Genomic DNA, 24,591 nt, shown 5'->3' on the forward strand with positions numbered 1-24,591 from the left:
AGGGACTGTTGGTCTTAAAAGAGAATGAGAGAGGGATAGGACATTGCGTATTTAACCTTTACTCTAAAAGCTTAAGATGTGTCCTATACTTTAGTCACTGTTTTTGTAAAGTCAATTTGAATTTCAGCTCTGAAACAGGAGTGTGCGTTTCAGAAATGGAATCTGAAACTGAAGCTGTGTTTTATAAGATGTGAAGTCTCTGTAAGATAGTCATATGTATTAAAGCTATTTTCAAAAGGCGCTCTCCATACTCTCGTTTAATCAAACAAATAACTTCAACAATAGTGTTAGTCTCTTTCTCTCTGTTTTTGTTCTTATCATGCATAATTCATCCTGTCTCTAGCTGATATACATCAAAGGGCTGAGATGCAGAGAAACTCCCCTGTGTCTTTCCTAATGAGCTTGCCTAGCTTTAATTACTATGTTTTCTGTCGAGTAGACACTGCATTTGAAGTTACTGAGGGCCAAAAGATGGGGGAACAGAGAAGAAAATGATGAACATTTGGTTGGAGTACCCTCCTAGCTCTTCTAACACTGTGGTCCTCTCTCTCCCTCTCCCTTTATCCCTGTCCACTCCGCTTTTCGCTCCATCCTTTTTGCTGCCCCCAATTTTCTCTCTCTCTTTGCCCTTTCTTTGCCCTTTCTGTATTGTTCTCTTCTCCTCTGATTTTCTCTCTCTTCATCTCCCCTCTCTATGCCTTCTTTCTGTCCAAATGTTCTTTCCATCTTCCTCCCCATTTAACCCTCTCCTCTCTGCCTCTCTCCTCCCTCCTCCCCATCCTCCCTCCCTCCCTCCCTCCCTCCCTCCCTCCCTCCCTCCCTCCCTCCCTCCCTCCCTCCCTCCCAATCCAACCCTCTCCTCTCTGCCTCTCTCTCCTCCCTTCTCCCCACCTCTCTTCCTGCAGTCTTTCGGCCAGCACACTGTCGTGTTCCTCAGGCAGCAGCCGTGGCTCTCTGACCTCCAGCCGGGGCTCTTTGGCCACCACGTCATCCCTGGGCTCCACCTCCTCCCTGAGCTTCACAGATATTTACCTGGAGCAGCCTGAGCTGGGAGACCCAGACTTCCAGAACAAATTGGACTCCCTACTGCAGGACGGTGGCCCGGGGGTTAGCTACCGTCCCTCCAGCTCCATCACCACCATCCACGAACACGAGGTGGTCGCTGGGGGAGAGAGAGCGGGCGACAAGGGGGGTGTTGTCGGTGGGGGAGCAGATGCCAGAACCAGGCTACAGGCGCTGAGACTATCAGAGACGCCAAGGTCGATCAGTTCACTGTCGCCGAGGTCTTCGATGTCGTCACTCTCGCCGCCCTGCTCGCCGCTGGTCACGGACTCTATATTCCTCTCCGGGGAGAGGTTTGCGGGTCCAGGGGGCCCAGGTGGGGGACTGGACATGGAGCTGCATAGCAGGCTGACTGAGCTGGGGCTGGACAAGGAGGAGCAGCAGCACCCTGGAGGGGTGGAGCAGGATGCCACTACCATAGCTGGAGAGATGTTTAAAGGTACAGTCACTTTCTGTCCATCTGATATTATTTAAGCTCTCTTTTAATATCAGGAGAGCGACTGTATTACCTGCTACTGTAGACTTGTGTATTGTTGGTGTATAGTGGACTGTATGGTCCTCATGTCCATTGTGAACCGTAAAGAATGAATATGTTTAAGATCCACACAAAACGCATCATAGAAATATCAAGTGTTAGCAACACACTAAGATATGAACGTAAATATACACTGAGTGTACAGAACATGCTCTTTCCAAGACATAAACTGACCAGGTGAATCCAGGTGAAAGCTATGATTCCTTATTAATGTCACCTATTACATCCACTTCAATCAGTGTAGATGAAGAGGAGGAGACAGGTTCAAAAATTATTTTTAAGCCTTGTGACAGTTGATTGTGTATGTGTGCCATTCAGAGGGTGAATGGGCAAGACAAAATATATAAGTGCCTTTGAACGGGGTATAGTAGTAAGTGCCAGGCAGTTCTTGACACTCAAATTGGTGCGCAACTCTGCTGGGTTTTTCACACTCCACAGTTTCCCATGTGTATCAAGAATGGTCCACCACCCAAAGGACATCCAGCCAACTTGACACAACTGTGGGAAGCATTGGAGTCAGCATCCCTGTTGAATACTTTCGACACCTTGCAGAGTCTATGCCCCGACTAATTAAGACTTCTCTGAGGGCAAAAGGGGATGCAACTCAATATTAGGAAGGTGTCCCTAATGTTTTGTATATGGGTGATGTAGTAGGAGATGTTTAGTTGCATAATGGCAAGCCTGCACAGTGTGACCTAGAGAGATAGACAGGGCTGTATTAGCCTGCACAGTGTGACCTAGAGAGAGAGACAGGGCTGTATTAGCCTGCACAGTGTGACCTAGAGAGAGAGACAGGGCTGTATTAGCCTGCACAGTGTGACCTAGAGAGAGAGAGAGGGCTGTATTAGCCTGCACAGTGTGACCTAGAGAGAGAGACAGGGCTGTATTAGCCTGCACAGTGTGACCTAGAGAGAGAGACAGGGCTGTATTAGCCTGCACAGTGTGACCTAGAGAGAGAGACAGGGCTGTATTAGCCTGCACAGTGTGACCTAGAGAGAGAGACAGGGCTGTATTAGCCTGCACAGTGTGACCTAGAGAGAGAGGCAGAGGAGAGGAAGAGAAGAGCTGTATTAGCAGGCGCTTGTGATGTATTGGACTGAAAGGTCAGGCTTCCACCTCATCTACTGTAGTAGGTGTGTGTGTGCAACTCGTGAGGAATTCAAGGATTGCACCTGAAACCTGATTGCCAGTGGGGGCACACCGGGGTGAGGAGGGAGTTACAGCCCACTATTAACTGTATGGTTTACTCCAGCTCTGCACCGGCTCCTCCCTGTTTTCCTCTCCTCTTCCAACCCCCTCTTCCCCTAGATGCCATAGTGCAAGCCAGAGGGACGGTGGGGGCGGGGCCTAAGAAGATGGGCGTGATGTCAGCAGTGTCTGATGAGTCGGTGGCGGGTGACAGCGGGGTGTATGAGCCCTCAGAGACGAGGTGGGTACAGTAGAAGGCCATTGGGTCACCTGGAGGAGAGGTGTCTATTTAATTGCTTTACTCTGGAGCAAGACTTAAGACCATGTTCAGTAGCCTGAACCTTCACGGATAGTAATGAAAGATGGTGCTTCATTAACTAATTAACTATTAACTAATGTTAGAAGGGTGTGCAGTATATACAGTAATTAAGGTCAAACACGATGTTGTAATTTTTGGGGGATTAGGTCAGGATACCCAGTAACTTCTAGATGTGTATGTAAATTAAGTTATTCAGAAAGGTAGAACTCAAATTGGAGAGGTTTGATCTGATGGTTTATCTATTCATGTATCTATTACTATTAGAAAGAGACAAGCTGTCTGCTGTACTATGTTTTGTTTGAACTGTTTGACCCTAGAACCTGAGGGCCATAACTGATGGCAACATACACGTCCCTGTCATAACTTACTGTGGTGTTTGAAGTCTGGTAGCCAGATCTGTTTAGACTGATGTCCCCACTAGAATATCAGTGATATGACTTCAAATGGAAGGTTGGTGGCTAAAGCACAAACCAGGTTTTGCTTCCTGGTACTGTATTTGATAGCAGCTTTGTGGATCTAACCCTGTATGTGTCACTTTTCCCAGGTCAGTCCTCCCTGCAGAGCTGCTGCTGGGCTATGAGGAGAGGGGAGAACCACTAGGCTGTGCCCAGGTCAGACTGGGCCTGAAGTACGAGGTGAAGCGCTTCACCATGTTCGTCATGCAGCTCTCCAATTGCAGCGTCCTCGAACTGCCACCAGACCACAAAATGTATACAGCAAAGTTGCCTTTTCTCTTTGCTTTAGAAGTGAATGACTGTCATTACTTGGCTATTCGAAACACCTTTTCAATGACTGTGTGCATATGCTGTGTGTGGATGTCTTTGTTCCCACTTCTCATCAATTAGGTTTGTTTGTATTGAAAGTACTGCATGTTTCCTCTGTCCTCAACTGTAGACGCATCTGTGTGTACATTGTCTTGAGGTGTTTAACTGTGTGTGTGTCTCCTCCATAGATACATCCGTGTGGCGGTGCTCCCGTGCTCAGAGTCCACCTGCTGCCTCTTCCGGACGCGCGGCTCTCTACCCCAGGACATTGTGGAGGTCAATGAAGTCTTCGGTGTCCAGATGGCCCACAATGCCCTGCGGCAGAAGACCCTGAGGGTGGACATATGCCACACCAGCCTGTCTGGCCGTGAGGAGTGTCTTGTGAGTGTAACGACTGTCCCTGGTCTGTCACTCATCTCTCAATTCAGCATCAACATAACAAACAGTCCACACCCAGACAGTGCAAACACTTGTACGTGGTGTATTTGCTAAGTGTACATTGAAATTCCAATGTATACCTTTTAGCTTTCCATTGTGTTGTCATCGTGTCATATGACAGTGGTTTATTGCTGTTAGTGGATAAGAGCTTTTTGTCCTTCCTAACACTCCGTACTGTCTCAAGCATGAAAGTCGGTTACAACAGTGTGTAACGTCGTTCAGTAGACTGCCTTTTAACTATTGTATGGCTTTCTGTCCTCTGGGCAGGCTGGTGCTCAGATAAGCCTGGCTGATGTCAACACCTCTGGGGAGAGATGTGTCAAGAGCTACAACCTCCTCAGCTACTCCTTCATGCCCCAGATCAATAACAAGGACAAGACTGGGACGGCTCGGCAGTGTGAAAGGGTAACATAGACATTCATTCATCTATAGCAATGGCCTGCATTTCAAAGGGAAATTGATCTGTTAAGGTGAATCTGTATGGAAGTGTTATGAATGTGTAAACATACTGTATGTAATGAATGCATGTAACAGATGAGTAACAACGTGTGTTCCAGAGCTCTGTCCCCACCACAGAGAGAGTAGCAGGCAGTCTGGAGGGTGACCCAGAGGAGGATGAATGGTGAGCTCTCCCTTCACTAACAGAACCTTTATCCTGTTATTCTCCTCCCCATTATAACCTCTACAGAGGACAGGCCCTTCTTCTGTACTCGTCACGGTCAATGAGGGAGATCTTGTCTCACACACACTCACCTCCCCCAGTTGAATAATTGTTCCCTCCCTTCCCCCTCTCCCACGAGAAGAAGCTCAGACTGTAGTGTAGTTTTTGAAAGCCCAGAGGCACACTAACCACCCCTCCTCCCCCACAGCCCCTCGCATGTAGAATGGGCAAGGTGAATAACTGACAGGTTTCTCTCTCTGTCTCTGTCTCTGTCTCTCTCTCTCTCTCTCTCTCTGTCTCTCTCTGTCTCTCTGTCTCTCTGTCTCTCTGTCTCTCTGTCTGATAGTGTTTCAACCCTGTACAGGCACAGTGAAGAGCTGGAAGGTGAAGTGTTTGAAGAAGATGACCACATAGAGGGGGCAGGACCTCTAGAGGAAGAGGAGGGGCTATATCCTGACAGCAGCCATTGGGAGGGAGAGGAAGTGACAACCAAACCGACTGGAACAGGAACCCTGGTTGAGAGGGTATGTGGAGACTCCATTAACTGTTATAAATACTACTGTATATGAATACTATTTTATTTGATATTATTTGACCTATTTCCAGATGATGTTCAATGGAAGTATTTGAGTAAAAACATGTGTGTTCGTTTGAATCAAACTCAACAGTTCTGCAAACTCATTGATATGCAGACTAACAAATGTGCTGTATGACTTGACTAAGAATGACTTGATCAGAGTTGGAACTGAACATAACAGTACATTTGTAAGCCAAGATGGACTATGTAAAACACAGCCTTCATTGTAAACTGTTCTCCTGCTCCGTCCCCAGGTGAACAAGGAGACCAGTACCGGCCACCACCACCATGTCTCCTCCTCGGTGGTCCGGCCAAAGGAGCGTCGGCCCCACCATGTTCCCCAGCAGAATGCCTTCTTCCAGGGCAACACCATCATCCGCTCCAAGACCTTCTCCCCTGGGCCCCAGAGCCAGTACATCTGCCGGGTGAGGGCAGCCACTCTAGTGCACACAATACATGGACATATTTAGTACACATCTAGTATATAGTAGCACATATACATTTATATTTGTACATATTTACTCAAAAAATCATTCAGACAAACTGATTTATTTATATAGCCTCTAACTATAGCCTCGTTTTTTTTGACTGAAATGTTAAATACAGTTCACTCTGACTACTGTTTTCATTTGTGCTTAGCTTTGAAAAGCATCCCAAACCCAACGGAAGCTGTCGTTCATGCCCTTTTTGTTCCAACTTTGTTTTCTTTCTTTCTGTTTGTTTTTGCCGTTCTACTGTGTGATGATCAGATCAACCGCAGTGACAGTGACAGCTCCACTTTGTCAAAGAAGTCTCCTTTCATCAGGAACGCATCAGAGAGACGCAGCATGCGCATGAAGAAGGTAGAAACTACCCACTTAGTATCCATCCCACAAAAGTACATCAATCACGGCTTGAGAGTGGGGAGGCACCCCAAAGGTTAGAGTTTGGTCAGGATTTTTTTATTTAAAAAAAATCCTGTAAAATCACCAGGAATTCAGCTAAAAATGTTTAATTTAGGAAATCTGTCCCGAAGTATCCCCACAAATAAAAAGAGATGTGATCATGTCTCAATGTAATCAAGGAATGAAATTATTGACATTTTCAAATACGTTCTCTTTTTGGGCTTAATTGTGGTCAATTTGCAGTGTGCCCCCTGTCCACCTGCTCCGGCAAAAATCAACCCGCGGCTGAATCTAGTTTCCTTCCCCTGCTGTAGATCCTATCTATCTGTCATTCTTTTTTTTAATGCTGCATAAATACCCACTTTGTATTTATAATTGTACACACAATAGAGATTCTGTCTATCGGTCTATATTTCTATGATATAAATACCAATTTGTCTTCGCCAAGGTTCTTAGTATAACAAGCACATTTTCTTCCTGTTCTGTCTGTCCCTGTCTGTCTGTGTTTCTCTCTCTCTCTCTCTCTCTCTCTCTCTCTCTCTCTCTCTCTTTGTCTCTCTCTCTGTCTCTGTGTGTTTGTTTCTCTCTGTCTCTCTTTCTTTCTCTCAATTCAATTCAAGGGGCTTTATTGGCATGGGAAACGTGTTAACATTGCCAAAGCAAGTGAGGTAGATAATATACAAAAGTGAAATAAACAATAAAAATTAACAGTAAACATTACACATACAGAAGTTTCAAAACAAAGACATTACAAATGTCAAATGTCACTGGTAGCACTTTTCTTGTGGCAACAGGTCACAAATCTTGCTGCTGTGATGGCACACTGTGGAATTCCACCCAGTAGATATGGGAGTTTATCAAAATTGGATTTGTTTTTGAATTCTTTGTGGATCTGTGTAATCTGAGGGAAATATGTATCTCTAATATGGTCATACCAAGAGGTTAGGAAGTGCAGCTCAGTTTCCACCTCCTTTTGTGGGCAGTGTGCACATAGCCTGTCTTCTCTTGAGAGCCAGGTCTGTCTACGGCAGCCTTTCTCAATAGCAAGGCTATGCTCACTAAGTCTGTACATAGTCAAAGCTTTCCTTAAGTTTGGGTCAGTCACAGTGGACAGATATTCTGCCACTGTATACTCTCTGTTTAGGGCCAAATAGCATTCTAGTTTTTTGTTAATTCTTTCCAATGTGTCAAGTAATTATCTTTTTGTTTTCTCATGATTTGGTTGGGTCTAATTGTGCTGCTGTCCTGCGGCTCTGTGGGGTGTGTTTGCATTTGTGAACAGAGCCCCAGGACCAGCTTGCTTAGGGGACTCTTCTCCAGGTTCATCTCTCTGTAGGTGATGGCTTTGTTATGGAAGGTTTGGGAATCGCTTCCTTTTAGGTGGTTGTAGAATTTAACAGCTCTTTTCTGGATTTTGATAATTAGTGGGTATCGGCCTAATTCTGCTCTGCATGCATTATTTGGTGTTCTATGTTGTACACAGGGGATATTTTTGCAGAATTCTGCATGCAGAGTCTCAATTTGGTGTTTGTCCCATTTTGTGAAGTCTTAGTTGGTGAGCGGACCCCAGACCTCACAACCGTAAAGGGCAATGGGCTCTATGACTGATTCAAGTATTTTTAGCCAGATCCTAATTGGTATGTTGAAATTTATGTTCCTTTTGATGGCATAGAATGCCCTTCTTGCCTTGTCTCTCAGATCGTTCACAGCTTTGTGGAAGTTACCTGTGGCACTGATGTTTAGGCCAAGGTATGTATAGTTTTTTGTGTGCTCTAGGGCAACAGTGCCTAGATGGAATTTGTATTTGTGGTCCTGGTGACTGGACCTTTTTTGGAACACCATTATTTTGGTCTTACTGAGATTTACTGTCAGGGCCCAGGTCTGACAGAATCTGTGCAGAAGATCTAGGTGCTGCTGTAGGCCCTCCTTGGTTGGTGACAGAAGCACCAGATCATCAGCAAACAGTAGACATTTGACTTCGGATTCTAGTAGGGTGAGGCCGGGCGCTGCAGACTTTTCTAGTGCCCGCGCCAATTCGTTGATGTACAGTGCCTTGCGAAAGTTTTCGGCCCCCTTGAACTTTGCGACCTTTTGCCACATTTCAGGCTTCAAACATAAAGATATAAAACTGTATTTTTTGTGAAGAATCAACAACAAGTGGGACACAATCATGAAGTGGAACGACATTTGTTGGATATTTCAAACTTTTTTAACAAATCAAAAACTGAAAAATTGGGCGTGCAAAATTATTCAGCCCCTTTACTTTCAGTGCAGCAAACTCTCTCCAGAAGTTCAGTGAGGATATCTGAATGATCCAATGTTGACCTAAATGACTAATGATGATAAATACAATCCACCTGTGTGTAATCAAGTCTCCGTATAAATGCACCTGCACTGTGATAGTCTCAGAGGTCCGTCAAAAGCGCAGAGAGCATCATGAAGAACAAGGAACACACCAGGCAGGTCCGAGATACGGTTGTGAAGAAGTTTAAAGCCGGATTTGGATACAAAAAGATTTCCCAAGCTTTAAACATCCCAATGAGCACTGTGCAAGGGATAATATTGAAATGGAAGGAGTATCAGACCACTGCAAATCTACCAAGACCTGGCCGTCCCTCTAAACTTTCAGCTCATACAAGGAGAAGACTGATCCGAGATTCAGCCAAGAGGCCCATGATCACTCTGGATGAACTGCAGAGATCTACAGCTGAGGTGGGAGACTCTGTCCATAGGACAACAATCAGTCGTATATTGCACAAATCTGGCCTTTATGGAAGAGTGGCAAGAAGAAAGCCATTTCTTAAAGATATCCATAAAAAGTGTAGTTTAAAGTTTGCCACAAGCCACCTGGGAGACACACCAAACATGTGGAAGAAGGTGCTCTGGTCAGATGAAACCAAAATTGAACTTTTTGGCAACAATGCAAAACGTTATGTTTGGCGTAAAAACAACACAGCTGAACACACCATCCCCACTGTCAAACATGGTGGTGGCAGCATCATGGTTTGGGCCTGCTTTTCTTCAGCAGGGACAGGGAAGATGGTTAAAATTGATGGGAAGATGGATGGAGCCAAATACAGGACCATTCTGGAAGAAAACCTGATGGAGTCTGCAAAAGACCTGAGACTGGGACGGACATTTGTCTTCCAACAAGACAATGATCCAAAACATAAAGCAAAATCTACAATGGAATGGTTCAAAAATAAACATATCCAGGTGTTAGAATGGCCAAGTCAAAGTCCAGACCTGAATCCAATCGAGAATCTGTGGAAAGAACTGAAAACTGCTGTTCACAAATGCTCTCCATCCAATCTCACTGAGCTCGAGCTGTTTTGCAAGGAGGAATGGGAAAAAATGTCAGTCTCTCGATGTGCAAAACTGATAGAGACATACCCCAAGCGACTTACAGCTGTAATCGCAGCAAAAGGTGGCGCTACAAAGTATTAACTTAAGGGGGCTGAATAATTTTGCACGCCCAATTTTTCAGTTTTTGATTTGTTAAAAAAGTTTGAAATATCCAATAAATGTCGTTCCACTTCATGATTGTGTCCCACTTGTTGTTGATTCTTCACAAAAAAAATACAGTTTTATATCTTTATGTTTGAAGCCTGAAATGTGGCAAAAGGTCGCAAAGTTCAAGGGGGCCGAATACTTTCGCAAGGCACTGTATATGTTGAAGAGGGTGGGGCTTAAGCTGCATCCCTGTCTCACCCCACAACCCTGTGTGAAGAAATTTGTGTTTTTTGCCAATTTTAACCGCACACTTGTTGTTTGTGTACATGGATTTTATAATGTCGTATGTTTTACCCCCAACACCACTTTCCATCAATTTGTATAGCAGACCCTCATGCCAAATTGAGTTGAAGGCTTTTTTTTATCAACAAAGCATGAGAAGACTTTGCCTTTGTTTTGTTTTGTTTGGTTGTCAATTAGGGTGTGCAGGGTGAATACATGGTCTGTTGTACGGTAATTTGGTAAAAAGCCAATTTGACATTTGCTCAGTACATTGTTTTCATTGAGGAAATGTATGAGTCTGCTGTTAATGATAATGCAGAGGATTTTCCCAAGGTTACTGTTGATGCATATTCCACGGTAGTTATTGGGGTCGAATTTGTCTCCACTTTTGTGGATTGGGGTGATCAGTCCGTGGTTCCAAATATTGGGGAAGATGCCACAGCTAAGGATGATGTTAGAGTTTTAGTATAGCCAATTGGAATTTGGATACCATCAGCACCACAGGCCTTTTTGGGTTGGAGGGTTTTTACTCTCTCTCTTTCTGTTTCTCTCTCTCTCTGTCTTTCTTTTTCTTTCTCTCTTTCTTTCTCTTTCTCTCTTCTCTCTCTCGCTCTCTGTGTTTCTCTGTCTCTCTTTCTCTCGCTCGCTCTCTATGTCTGTCTCTCTCTGTGTGTCTCTGTCTCATCTCTCTCTGTGTCCCTCTCTCTCTCTCTCTCTCTCTCTCTCTGTGTCTGTCTCTCTCTCTCTCTCTCTGTGTCTGTCTCTCTCTCTCTCTCTCTGTGTGTCTGTCTCTCTCTCTCTGTGTGTCTGTCTCTCTCTCTCTGTGTGTGTCTCTCTCTCTGTGTGTGTGTGTGTGTCTCTCTCTCTCTCTCTCTGTGTCTGTTTCTCTCTGTCTCTCTCTCATCTTGCTCTATTTCTCTCTCACGCTCTCTTTCTCTCTCTCTCTGTCTATCTCTCTGTCTGTCAGTGTCTGTCTCTGTTTCTCTCACGTGTGTATGTTCAAACTGACAGTCTAGTACTGCAGTCGAGTCTCAGGCTGTGGCCACATTAGTTATCCTCAAAGGGAGACATTTACATTTTTGCTTTCCCAGACCTAGCCTTCAGTAAAAGTCAGTCTTAATATTTAATGGCTGGTTTAATTTTTAATGCGGCTTGACATTCTCTGGCCTCTAATGCTGGGCCCAGGAGTGAACTCTGTTCAGGACAGGGAGGACTACTGGGAGGAGCCACTGGGAAAGGTCTGCTTTGTCTCCCTGTACCTCCTTATGTGTGTGAGGAAGAGAGATGTGTGAGAGATCACTATCCCACCATTTCCCCCCAGCCCTCTGTGCCGGTGCGGAGCCTGGACGGGCTGCTGCGGACCAGTCTGGACCTAGAGCTTGACCTGCAGGTGTCCAGGACGCGCCACACGCGACTGGCCCAGGAGCTGCGTGTCCTCAGGGAGCTGAAGGAGCAGCTGGAGAGAGCCCGGCAGCAGGGAACCAGAGATCTCCCCACCTGGGTGCAGGACGACGAGCGCTTTCGTCTGCTTCTCAGACAGGCCGAGAAACAGGTGGGAGATTATTATTTATTTACCTTTATTTAACTAGGCAAGTCAGTTCAGAACAAATTCTTATTTTCAATGACTGTCTAGGAACAGTGTGTTAACTGCCTTGTTCAGGGGCAGAACGACAGATTTTTACCTTGTCAGCTTGGGGATTCGATCTTGCAACCTTTCGGTTACTAGTCCAACACTAACCACTAGGCTACCTGCCCAGATGCAATGATCCCCGTGACACTATCACTAATACGTGCTCTATATAGGGAATTGGCTGCAATTTCAATCAAAATAAAACTTTATTTTATTTGTCACGTGCCGAATACCTTGAAATGCAGACTTTATGAGACAGATGGGAGTCTCTCACCCAGTAGATAGAGTTGAAGTCGGAAGTTTACATACACCTTAGCCAAATACATTTAAACTCAGTTTTTCACAATTCCTGACATTTAATCCTAGTAAAAATTCCCTGTTTTAGGTCAGTTAGGATTACCACTTTATTTTAAGAATGTGAAATGTCAGAATAATAGTAGAGCGAATTATTTATTTCAGCTTTTATTTCTTTCATCACATTCCCAATGGGTCAGAAGTTTACATACACTCAATTAGTGTTTGGTAGCATTGCCTTTAAATTGTTTCACTTGGGTCAAACGTTTTGGGTAGCCTTCCACAAGCTTCCCACAATAAGTTGGGTAAATTTTGGCCCATTCCTCCTGACAGAGCTGGTGTAACTGAGTCAGGTTTGTAGGTCTCCTTGCTCGCACACACTTTTTCAGTTCTGCCCACAAATGTATGCTTGGGGTTGTTGTCCATTTGCGACCAAGCTTTAACTTCCTGATGATGTATTGAGATGTTGCTTCAATATATCCACATCATTTTCCTGCCTCATGATGCCATCTATTTTGTGAAGTCCACCAGACCCTCCTGCAGCAAAGCACCCCCACAACATGATGTTACCACCCCTGTGCTTCATGGTTGGGGGATGGTGTCTTTGGGCTTGCAAGCCTCCCCCTTTTCCTCCAAACATAATGATGGTCATTATGGCCAAACAGTTCTATTATTGTTTCCTCAGACCAGAGGACATTTCTCCAAAAAGTATGATCTTTGTCCCCATGTGCAGTTGCAAACCGTAGTCTGGCTTTTTTATGGCAGTTTTGGAGCAGTGGCTTCTTCCTTGCTGAGTGGCCTTTTTAGGTTATGTAAATATAGGACTCGTTTTACTGTGGATATAGATACTTTTGTACCTGTTTCCTCCAGCATCTTCACAAGGTCCTTGCTGTTGTTCTGGGATTGATTTGCACTTTTCGCACCAAAGTACGTTGACCACTAGGAGACGGAACACGTCTCCTTCCTGAGTGGTATGACGGCTGCGTGGTCCCATGGTGTTTATACTTATGTACTATTGTTTGTACAGATGAATATGGTACCTTCAGGCATTTGGAAATTGCTCCCAAGGATGAACTAGACTTGTGGAGGTCTACAGTTTTTTTTCTGAGGTCCTGGCTGATTTCTTTTGATTTTCCCATGATGTCAATCAAAGAGGCACTGAGTTTGAAGGTAGGCCTTGAAATACATCCACAGCTACACCTTTAATTGACTCAAATCATGTCAATTACCCTATCAAAAGCTTCTAAAGCCATGACATCATTTTCTGGAATTTTCCAAGCTGTTTAAAGGCACTGTCAACTTAGTGTATGTAAACTTCTGGCCCACTGGAATTGTGATACAGTGAAATAATCTGTCTGTAAACAATTGTTGGAAAAATGACTTGTGTCATGCACAAAGTAGGTGTCCTAACCGACTTGCCAAAACTATAGTTTGTTAACAAGAAATTTGTGGAGTGGTTGAAAAATGAGTTTTAATTTTTTTTATTTTTTTATTTCACCTTTTTTTAACCAGGTAGGCTAGTTGAGAACAAGTTCTCATTTGCAGCTGCGACCTGGCCAAGATAAGGCATAGCAGTGTGAACAGACAACACAGAGTTACACATGGAGTAAACAATTAACAAGTCAATAACACAGTAGAAAAAAGGGGAGTCTATATATACATTGTGTGCAAAAGGCATGAGAAGGTAGGCAAATAATTACAATTATGCAGATTAACACTGGAGTGATAAATGATCAGATGGTTATGTAAAGGTAGAGATAGAGATATTGGTGTGCAAAAGAGCAGAAAAATAAATAAATAAAAACAGTATGGGGATGAGGTAGGTGAAAATGGGTGGGCTATTTACCAATAGACTATGTACAGCTGCAGCGATCGGTTAGCTGCTCAGATAGCAGATGTTTGAAGTTGGTGAGGGAGATAAAAGTCTCCAACTTCAGCGATTTTTGCAATTCGTTCCAATCACAGGCAGCAGAGAACTGGAACGAAAGGCGGCCAAATGAGGTGTTGGCTTTAGGGATGATCAGTGAGATACACCTGCTGGAGCGCGTGCTACGGATGGGTGTTGCCATCGTAACCAGTGAACTGAGATAAGGCGGAGCTTTACCTAGCATGGACTTGTAGATGACCTGGAGCCAGTGGGTCTGGCGACGAATATGTAGCGAGGGCCAGCCGACTAGAGCATACAAGTCGCAGTGGTGGGTGGTATAAGGTGCTTTAGTGACAAAACAGATGGCACTGTGATAAACTGCATCCAGTTTGCTGAGTAGAGTGTTGGAAGCAATTTTGTAGATGACATCGCCGAAGTCGAGGATCGGTAGGATAGTCAGTTTTACTAGGGTAAGTTTGGCGGCGTGAGTGAAGGAGGCTTTGTTGCGGAATAGAAAGCCGACTCTTGATTTGATTTTCGATTGGAGATGTTTGATATGGGTCTGGAAGGAGAGTTTAGAGTCTAGCCAGACACCTAGGTACTTATAGATGTCCACATATTCAAGGTCGGAACCATCCAGGGTGGTGATGCTGGTCAGGCGTGCGGGTGCAGGCAGCGAACGGTTGAAAAGCATGCATTTGGTTTTACTAGCGTTTAAGAGCAGTTGGAGGCCACGGAAGGAGTGCTGTATGGCATTGAAGCTCGTTTGGAGGTTAGATAGCACAGTGTCCAAGGACGGGCCGGAAGTATATAGAATGGTGTCGTCTGCGTAGAGGTGGATCAGGGAATCGCCCGCAGCATGAGAAACATCATTGATATATACAGAGAAAAGAGTCGGCCCGAGAATTGAACCCTGTGGCACCCCCATAGAGACTGCCAGAGGACCGGACAGCATGCCCTCCGATTTGACACACTGAACTCTGTCTGCAAAGTAATTGGTGAACCAGGCAAGGCAGTCATCCGAAAAACCGAGGCTACTGAGTCTGCCGATAAGAATACGGTGATTGACAGAGTCGAAAGCCTTGGCAAGGTCTATGAAGACGGCTGCACAGTACTGTCTTTTATCGATGGCGGTTATGATATCGTTTAGTACCTTGAGCGTGGCTGAGGTACACCCGTGACCGGCTCGGAAACCAGATTGCACAGCGGAGAAGGTACGGTGGGATTCAAGATGGTCAGTGATCTGTTTGTTGACTTGGCTTTCGAAGACCTTAGATAGGCAGGGCAGGATGGATATTGGTCTGTAACAGTTTGGGTCCAGGGTGTCGCCCCCTTTGAAGAGGGGGATGACTGCGGCAGCTTTCCAATCCTTGGGGATCTCAGACGATATGAAAGAGAGGTTGAACAGGCTGGTAAATAGGGGTTGCGACAATGGCGGCGGATAGTTTCAGGAATAGAGGGTCCAGATTGTCAAGCCCAGCTGATTTGTACGGGTCCAGGTTTTGCAGCTCTTTCAGAACATCTGCTATCTGGATTTGGGTAAAGGAGAACCTGGAGAGGCTTGGGCGAGTAGCTGCGGGGGGGGGGGGGGGGAGCTGTTGGACGAGGTTGGAGTAGCCAGGCGGAAGGCATGGCCAGCCGTTGAGAAATGCTTGTTGAAGTTTTCGATAATCATGGATTTATCGGTGGTGACCGTGTTACCTAGCCTCAGTGCAGTGGGCAGCTGGGAGGAGGTGCTCTTGTTCTCCATGGACTTCACAGTGTCCCAGAACTTTTTGGAGTTGGAGCTACAGGATGCAAACTTCTGCCTGAAGAAGTTGGCTTTAGCTTTCCTGACTGACTGTGTGTATTGGTTCCTGACTTCCCTGAACAGTTGCATATCGCGGGGACTGTTCGATGTTAGTGCAGTCCGCCACAGGATGTTTTTGTGCTGGTCGAGGGCAGTCAGGTCTGGAGTGAACCAGGGGCTATATCTGTTCTTAGTTCTGCATTTTTTGAACGGAGCATGCTTATCTAAAATGGTGAGGAAGTTACTTTTAAAGAAAGACCAATGACTCCAACCTAAGTGTATCTAAACTTCCGACTTCAACTGTATACTTTTTTATTATGAATCATTGTTCTAATACACACCTGTGAAATATGAAGTGAGGTGTTAGAACAGCATCTATCTGTTGACTGGCCAGGATTTGTTGTTTAGGCCTATTCTCCAACTTCTCTCTGAGCGTCTCTGTGGTGATGTTGTGTCTGCAGACCCGTGAGGAGCAGCTGCAGGAGCAGAGGGTGGAGAAGATGATGCGTGCTGCGGCCAAGGACGTCCACAAGCTCCGAGGCCAGAGCAGGAAAGAGATGCCTGAGGTCCAGTCCTTCAGGTCAGTAGTGTAGATTACATTACATTACAGGGTACAGCAACAGTATAGTGTAACAGACCTCTTGTAAGAGGAGTTGGTCCATTAATCCGTCTCTTTCCCCATGTATTAGATGAATGACAATGTTTAAATTGTATATAGCTTCTCTCACCCAGGTCTCCAAGCATTAGGTTCAGTTGGAAGGACTATGATTTGTCGTCCATTCCGTTTGTATACCTGTTAGTCTAGGAATATAAGATTATATGGAATTTTAAATTGGTAAAATGGCTACGATATGTATTGGATGTTTCTCCATTTTAAATTTCATGACCAATGCTAGTCCTTAGTTGACTGGGATTAAGTAATTGACGCTGGCTCTGAAGCAACTGAAAGACGTTTGCCTCAGTGAACACACATCCCAGCAATGAAAAATAAAGATTTGCTCTGTTCACTGTAGAAAAAGGGAGGTTAGTTGTGGTTTTACGCTTGTGAAGATAAGACTTTTCTCTTCTGATTTCAGAGAGAAGATGGCCTTCTTCACTCGAGCAAAGACCAACATCCCTGATCTGCCTGTCGACGATGTGTAGCGCATTTCAAGTATTCCAGTCTTAACTGCTGTTTCCAAGCAGATGACTCTGACGCAGACTTCTGGTGGTATTATGAAGAATGGAGAAAAATAAAATAATAATGTATAGGAAAAAATACCGTCACATTTTTTTTTTAGATCTCAGAGTTGCTAATCTGTATAGTTGTTTGTGTTAGCAACTAGAGCATTGTTTTCTTCCACTCTCTCTGTAGCAGTATTGTTACTGTTACTAATAAGTGGATGTTGGAAGAGACCGTTAGATGTTTTATGGTAAAATCGTAATTCCAATACACACCAGCCCTTTCTGTGTGGAATTTGAAAAGATAAAGAGAAATGCTGTTCTGTTCTTTAGCCAGGACCACTTATTTGTTGTAGTCTAAGATGTGAATATTGACCCCCAGAGGTACTTTACATTATTTATAGCACAACACATCTACAAAATCAATATTGTTATTGTATGATGGTGTACCATGACCGAATGTGTGGTTGTACAGTATACTGAAACTGGCTGTCTGTCCCTAGTCACACTGCACATGGTTCTCATAGTAACCCTCACTGGTGCACACACCATCTCTCAGCATTGTGTAGAAAGTGCACTGACTCTCACCTATACTCAGGTAGTTTATTGGATAGTTTGTGCACTTTTAAAATGGTAATCTATAAAAGAGGATGGAGGCGTTGAAGAAGTGGGAGGAGTGCTCCACTTCAGGCTGGAGTGATTGTTGAATCACCGCCTAACAAAGCACATGATTGTGAAAGACAAAAGAAGTGGAGGAGATAACTCTTGTATTTAATGAAGATCATTGCTGGTGATAAACTCCCCATTGACTGTATGATTTAAAACGGTAGTGAAGTGATCCAAAAACCATGGAATAACTGAGGACTCTAAAGTATATCTTAGCCTAAAGTTTGATCACTTTTCCTGCTCTCATCCCTTTTACCCCTTCCCTTAAATTCTTTGTAACTGGACATTTTGAAGACCCATACAAACAGTATCCCAATTGTTCTTCTGCTATCTTTTTTTGCATCTCTCAACTGGACTTTCTATATGTAAACCTTACCAAATCACACTAACTGGGATATTTGTCAATGAGCCCCCTTCCAAAGAGGATCTTCCTTTCCAGTCTGGGGCAGTACTAGGGACCCCTCTTACACTGGCAAAGCTTTAGTACATACAGAGATGAATAAGATCAGGTCTGCCTCTGTATCCATCCTGCATGGAGCATTGTCTCATCAATGACCACAGGAATTGGCGAGACCGCACAAACAGATCTGGGACGAGGCTACACTTCTAGTCTAGCAGCCATGTTTCCCAATATATATCTCTGTAAGCAGACATGACAAAGTCCTCCTGAGGATTTCATTTTATCTCTGCATGGTGCTCTCTATGTGCCAGAGGTATCGTTGAACAGGCTTACTGTTGCAAGTACATATCTGGCTCTGATTGATCACGTCTGTGATCTTCACAGGCGACTAGTGGTGTCTGTGTTAATGAAATGTGATGAAGAAGTGAAATGTGTAAGTGGATCAACTGGCAGTACAGGGAGAAATCAGAGGGCTTTTAACTAGGCTACTGGAAACGGTACAGGGAGAAATCAGAGGGCTTTTAACTAGGCTACTGGAAACGGTACAGGAAGAAATCAGAGGGCTTTTAACTAGGCTACTGGAAACGGTACAGGAAGAAATCAGAGGGCTTTTAACTAGGCTACTGGAAACGGTACAGGAAGAAATCAGAGGGCTGTAACTAGGCTACTGGAAACAGTACAGGGAGAAAGCTATAGACTAGATCAGAACAGTCAGCTTGCTACTCTCTCTGTAAACACTTAATAATGGATGGCATTTCAGATGATAGAGATGTCTTGGATGTTGGTTTGAAGGGGTGGTCATAAGGGGATATGTACAAGGGCCCCTGTTCACATGCTGAACACATGCAAATGTCTGGAGTGTTTTGGTGATTTTAGATGTTCGAGATTAGTTTTGCTTTTCATCAAATCCTACTCTCCCACACCCTTTTTTTTATGTTGACCAAACATGATTGTGTGATACCAATTATATTAGGCCTGAATTACAATCTACTGATATTGGAGTAGCCAGAAATGTAACCTACTTTTCAACAGAAACATAGCTAGCTTCTTTCCCTCTCAATAGAGCACCATACGTAGAGAGCACCCCAAGATCTGATATAGAGTCAGAGCCCACTTAAAGCTCAATACAACATTAGGCTAGTTCGAACTCTGTGGTGATGTAGTGATTTGTCCAATCCACAACAGCCAGGATGACATTGAGACAGGTTCATGCTTCATAGAATGTTGAGCATAATGACTCTGAATATGGAGAGGAGTCAGAGTGGAATGAAATCACATGCCCAGCATCTCAATTTGTATAGTAGCACAAGACCTTAGTCTGATTTTTTTGATGGTCATGAATTCGCACTAATGTTCTGCAAATAATGAGTAGAGATTCACTTGTGTCCAGTGTCTCACCCCAATGGATATTGCTCTGTAGTTTGAATACATTCCATGTTTCATACCCTTTACAGATAGAATAATACCCCGATTTGAACATCAGAAATTATTTTCTACTCCACCCCATACTAATAATGTTAGATCAGACAATTGAATTCCTTCACTGCTTTTTTCCTTACTGATAGTCTGAAGTTCACATGCCATTCCATAATGCACTGGTTGTCTTTTGCCGCCGCCTTTGGTTTCATGGCGTTTACACATTTAGTTTGCATGCTGCCACATAGTGTGTGGTCAATCGCGTTACACGGCAAAAAAAAGAGAAGTGGGAAAAGGAACATATTGCACCACCAACTAAAAGGCGCTGCATGGTCAATCCGATGTCTGCATGGTCAATCTGATGTCTGCATTGTCCGTGCAGCATTTATGGTGATATGGCCTCTGCAGAAGTCGGGGCATTCATGCTTCGCGGAGCAGTGCAGAGCTGTTGTGAAGGATGGGGTCAAGGATGTGAGTTTGTGTTTATACAGGACCTCCCGCCATCACCTACCATCAACCAATCATGTCAATGCGGAGCAATATGGAGCCCTCCGCATTGTTACAAAATTTGAGAGGGACACAGCAATGTGTTACGGAGCTTGATTTGGCCTCTGCATGCCTCTGGAGGCTCCGCAATTGCGTCACACCCTCCATATGAAGCCTCCAACCACATTTTCGGATCAAGCATAAATGGTCTTTAACCCTACACCTATATTCCACAATTTCATAAAAATCACCACCCCATTCCACTACTTTCACCCTAACTGATCCTACACTAGGCCTGGGAGGACGGGACTCTTTTCGCTGCCTCAGCATATGACACCTTCTGTTCTACTCTGACCCTGGCAACCTCAACCTGTCTTTCTTGCATCGGGCACTTCTGATCCCCAGCAACATGGGCACCTCCACAATGGACACTTTTTTCCCCCACTGATACTACACATTCCTTTGTCACTTGCCCTCCTGCACACTTCTCACATCTCAGAATCTCCCTCCAACACACTGCTGCAATATGACCATAAGCTTGGCATCTGAAACACAGTGGGTTCTGCACAAAGGCTCTCACGGGAAAGCTGACATATCCTAACATTACCTTTATCAGGTGAAAAGGACAGACAGCATCTTCTGAGTTTCACCACGCTCGCCACCGGGTCTGCGTCGCAAATGGCGGGCATCACAGACGCAGGGAATCTTACATTTCAGTTGCTCCACCTCTAAACTTAACGCCACTCTTGTAATCACTCCTTTCAAACCTCCGCCACGTGTGTTCTGGCTTTGGCCCAACCCATCAGTTTCTAGACGGCCCCGAAATATGTTGCATTTGGTGAAGTGTCAGGAACGTACGCCGATCCAGACCATAGAGATAGAGGAATCATCTTTGTATCGGCCATTATAGCGTATGTGACAGCATGGGCAGCGCCATTGAGACGATTTCCATTTTGAAGTAATCGATTTTCTTCTTCATGATTTTGCTGATCTCTCCTGATGACCCGGTTGGACATGGAAGTCCCATCCAGCTGACTACATTAGTCCTCTATGGCGCTGCCCATGTTAATATGGCCTTTTGACCACTAGAGGCCTCTATCATTCTTTATGATCCAGACTCATTGCAGAGAATAAAGTAAAGTCTGTGGTCGTGGCGTAGTGTTTGACTGGAGCAGGAGCCTGGGTAGCCAGGCAAATCAGAGGAAACCATCAGACCAACTCCTTGAATACCCTACTCTTTGAAGTTTGTTCAACAAATTGTTTTACCCTTTAGTGTGTGTACTTTAATGTATTGATACTTGGGATATTGCTTTTTAATAGGAAAAGTTACAAAATCGCTGCTGGAGGACATCTTTAAAATGCACTACATGACCAAAAGTATGTGGACACCTCCTTGCCAAACATCTCATTCCAAAATCATGGACATTAGCATGTAGTTGGTTCCCCCTTTGCTGCTACAACAGCCTCCACTCTTCTGGGAAGGCTTTCCACTAGATGTTGGAACATTGCTGCATGGACTAGCTTCCATTCAGCCACAAGCATTAGTGAGGTCAGGCAATTATGTTGGCCAATTGTCATGCTGAAACATGTTGCCACAAAGTTGGAAGCACAGAATTGTCTAGAATGTCATTGTATGCTGTAGCGTTAAGATTTCCCTTCACTGGAACTAAAGGGCCTAGCCCAAACCATGAAAAACAGCCCCAGACTATTCCTCCCCCACCAAACTTTAGTTTTATTTTTTAACGTATTTATTTAGATGTATTTTTTATACCTTTTATTTAACTAGGCAAGTCAGTTAAGACGGTCTAGGAACAGTCTAGGAACAATGGGTTAACTTCCTTGTTCAGGGGCAGAACGACAGATTTTTACCTTGTCAGCTTGGGGCTCGATCTTGCAACCTTTTGGTTACAAGTCCAACAATAACCACTAGGCTACCTGCCGCATAGTCCGTCGGACTGCCAGATGGGGCGGCAGGTAGCCTAGTGGTTAGAGCGTTGGACTTGTAACCGAAAGGTTGCAAGATCGAATCCCCAAGCTGACAAGGTCGTTCTGTCCCTGAACAAGGCAGTTAGTGTTGGACCAACTGTTCCTAGGCCGTCATTGAAAATAAGAATGTGTTCTTAATTGACTTGCCAAGTTAAATAAAGGTTAAAAAATCAAATTAAAGGTGAAGCGTGATTCATCAGTTCTTGTGTTGACGTTACTTTGAGGCAGTTTGGAACTCTGTAGTTAGTGTTGCATCCGAGAACAAGATTTTTACGCGGTTCTGTGAGCTTGTATTCTACCACTTGGCGGCTTAGCCGTTTGGGCTCTTAGACGTTTACACTTCTCAATAACGGCACTTATAGTTGACTGGGGCAGCTCTAGCAGGGCAGAAATGAGACAAACTGACTTGTTGGAAAGGTGGCATGCACGCTGAAAGTCACAGCTGTTTTTCTATGTAGATTGCTGTGTGCTCAATTTTATACGCCTGTCAGCAACGGGTGTGGCTGAAATAACCGAATTCACTAATTTGAAGGGGTGTCCACATACTTTTGTGTATGTATAAGGTGTTACAAAAAGTTTTTTTTAGTTTGGACCATTTCTATCCGTTCACAATTTTACAAACTGTACAATGTTGCACTTCACCACTGTAAAGGAAAGTCACTATTCATGGCACAGCAATTTATTCTACATGAACTGCATACTGTGAATGGATCCTTTGGAGAGTGTGCCTTTTTTAGATTGTTATGATTTTAACCTGAGGCGAAAATGTGGTCACCATCCAAAAACAGATAACACTACTTTTTGTTGCCTCAAATAACGTGTACTGTTTGCATTTGAATGTGAACTGTTTACTTTTTTTAAAATCATGATTTACTCCAGTGTAGAGAGAGTAAACCAATCAGAGGTCTTATATTAAGACTTCTTATTGGATTTCAGTGTGGATGGAACAGTGCTATCTATATGTGATTAACTGAAGCTAGCCATGATTGACTAGATGGTTTGTAACTTGGATCTAAATGCTTAAATGTACTATTATAACACCACCCAGCATGTGTGTTTTGACAGAAGTGGTCAATATAATCAGAAATTAACGATTAAGTAAGTCTTACTTCAAGTCATCAAAAACCATCACTGTCAGGACCTGAAGCTGGTAGCATTGAATGATTTGTCGTCATGTAGGATGTGATATAATTCTTGTTTTGAAGTTCAAGTGCATTTTTGTTTTAATTATTATAAAGTTTTAATCTGTTGTATTAAGGATGGCAAAGAACCTGGTATGTGTATGGAAATGATTTGAGAAATGTATTTATTGCACTTTCTGATTTGGGTGTGTGGTGTTTGTTTCCTTTCTCGTGAGACTCCTGAAAGCTGTGAATTTTATCATGGACACTGTACCCGTCAACCTGAATTGTAAATATTTCACCAGCACAAAAATGTTTTGTAGTTTCACAACAAGTAAAACAAGTTTTTTTTTGTTCTACTCTTGCCTGTGCTTTCTCCTCTGTTTTGTGTGTCTGTGGTGTATTCAATGTCAATTTTGAAAGAAATTTGCAGAGCATTGCATTTTTTACAAAAGTTTTGACCAAGAAAATGCTTAAAGTAACAACTTAACATTGTTGATGTGGTGGAAAAAGTACCCAATTGTCATTCTTGAGAAAAAGTAAGATTACCTTCATGGAAAAAATGTCTCAAGTAAAACTGAGTCACCCAGAAGAATACTACTTGAGTAAAAGTCTAAAAGTATTTGCTTTTAAATATACTTAAGTATCAAAAGTAAATGTCATTGCAAAAATATACTTAAATATCAAAAGTAAATCCTTTCAAATTGCTTATAATATCAGATGGTACATTTGAAACATTTTTAATTTATGGATAGCCAGGGGCACACTACAACAGCAGACATAATTTACAAACAAAGCATTTGTGTTTAGTGAGTACTCCATATCAGAGGCAGTAGGGATGACCAGGGATGTTCTCTTGATACGTGAGTGAATTGTACCACTTTCCTGTACTTTTGGGTGTGAGGGAAATTGTACTGAGTAAAAAGTAGATTATTTTCTTTAGTAAAGAAAAAGATACCTAAAAAAACAACTTCGGTAAAGGTAAAAATACTTCGGTAGGTAAAAATACTTTAAAGTACTACTTAAGTACTTTACACCACTGTTTGTTGCTATGTTTTATGAAAGTTAAAGCATAACTTTGTCTGTAGTACCTTTCGTCAGTGGTAGTACCTTGGGCACCCCAACGAGGGCGGTAAATGGAATTTCCGAAATTTTACGTCATTGAGCCTCGGCCTCATCTAGGTTCAGAAACACATTTAGTTAGAACAGTACATTAGCGTGTTTCTAACGTTATTTATTTATTTTAACCGAAAATGGGAGATCCTGTGGCTGAATACTCGTCCCGACTTCAACAGCAGGTCAGCTCTTACACTTTACAAATACCTCTTGGTTTGCAATAATGTGCTGAAATTAAGAAAATGTTGGTAGCTACGCTAACGTGGACTTGTTTGACGTAATGTGGCAACTAAGCCAGCTAGCTAGCCAGCTAAACATTGCGGCAGCTTGCTAGCTGACTTGTGAAAAACGTGTGAAGGCGGATGCCAGCTAAGTGTTATCTTTGTTGTATTCTAGCAAGCTGTATTCAGTTTAATTGTTACTGCAAAGACTGACAGGTCAGCTGTTACTCAGGTTGATAATGCAGGAACGGATTCATTGTACTGCCCTTCCCAGC

General features: G+C 43.7%; 2 protein-coding genes across 7 annotated transcripts in view; both read left to right on the plus strand.

Annotated features, from left to right (window-relative positions):
- The window catches only part of LOC110533610 (protein KIBRA), a 50,105-nt gene extending 26,767 nt beyond the window's left edge, over nt 1-23,338 (plus strand). For 2 of the 5 annotated variants that reach the window (XM_021617997.3, XM_021617999.3), the window contains 12 exons: nt 906-1,501; nt 2,906-3,026; nt 3,649-3,813; nt 4,057-4,249; nt 4,574-4,711; nt 4,864-4,928; nt 5,314-5,491; nt 5,799-5,969; nt 6,294-6,386; nt 11,485-11,715; nt 16,205-16,323; nt 16,820-23,338. In XM_021617997.3, the coding sequence (XP_021473672.3) occupies nt 906-1,501; nt 2,906-3,026; nt 3,649-3,813; nt 4,057-4,249; nt 4,574-4,711; nt 4,864-4,928; nt 5,314-5,491; nt 5,799-5,969; nt 6,294-6,386; nt 11,485-11,715; nt 16,205-16,323; nt 16,820-16,886 (2,137 nt within the window). In that variant the 3' untranslated portion in view covers nt 16,887-23,338. The remainder of the gene's footprint in view (nt 1-905; nt 1,502-2,905; nt 3,027-3,648; nt 3,814-4,056; nt 4,250-4,573; nt 4,712-4,863; nt 4,929-5,313; nt 5,492-5,798; nt 5,970-6,293; nt 6,387-11,484; nt 11,716-16,204; nt 16,324-16,819) is intronic. The other 3 variants (XM_090186307.1, XM_090186308.1, XR_016483641.1) reach the window with 2 other exon arrangements.
- A 449-nt stretch (nt 23,339-23,787) lies between these two features.
- The window catches only part of LOC110533611 (arginine--tRNA ligase, cytoplasmic), a 30,321-nt gene continuing 29,517 nt past the window's right edge, over nt 23,788-24,591 (plus strand). The window contains exon 1 of one of the 2 annotated variants that reach the window (XM_021618001.3): nt 23,788-24,277. In XM_021618001.3, coding sequence (XP_021473676.3) covers nt 24,233-24,277 — 45 coding nt within the window. In that variant the 5' untranslated portion in view covers nt 23,788-24,232. The remainder of the gene's footprint in view (nt 24,278-24,591) is intronic. The other variant, XR_016483643.1, reaches the window with a different exon arrangement.

This window comes from Oncorhynchus mykiss, chromosome 10, assembly GCF_057628025.1.
Source record: "Oncorhynchus mykiss isolate SJ-2025 chromosome 10, ASM5762802v1, whole genome shotgun sequence".
NCBI lineage: Eukaryota > Metazoa > Chordata > Actinopteri > Salmoniformes > Salmonidae > Oncorhynchus > Oncorhynchus mykiss.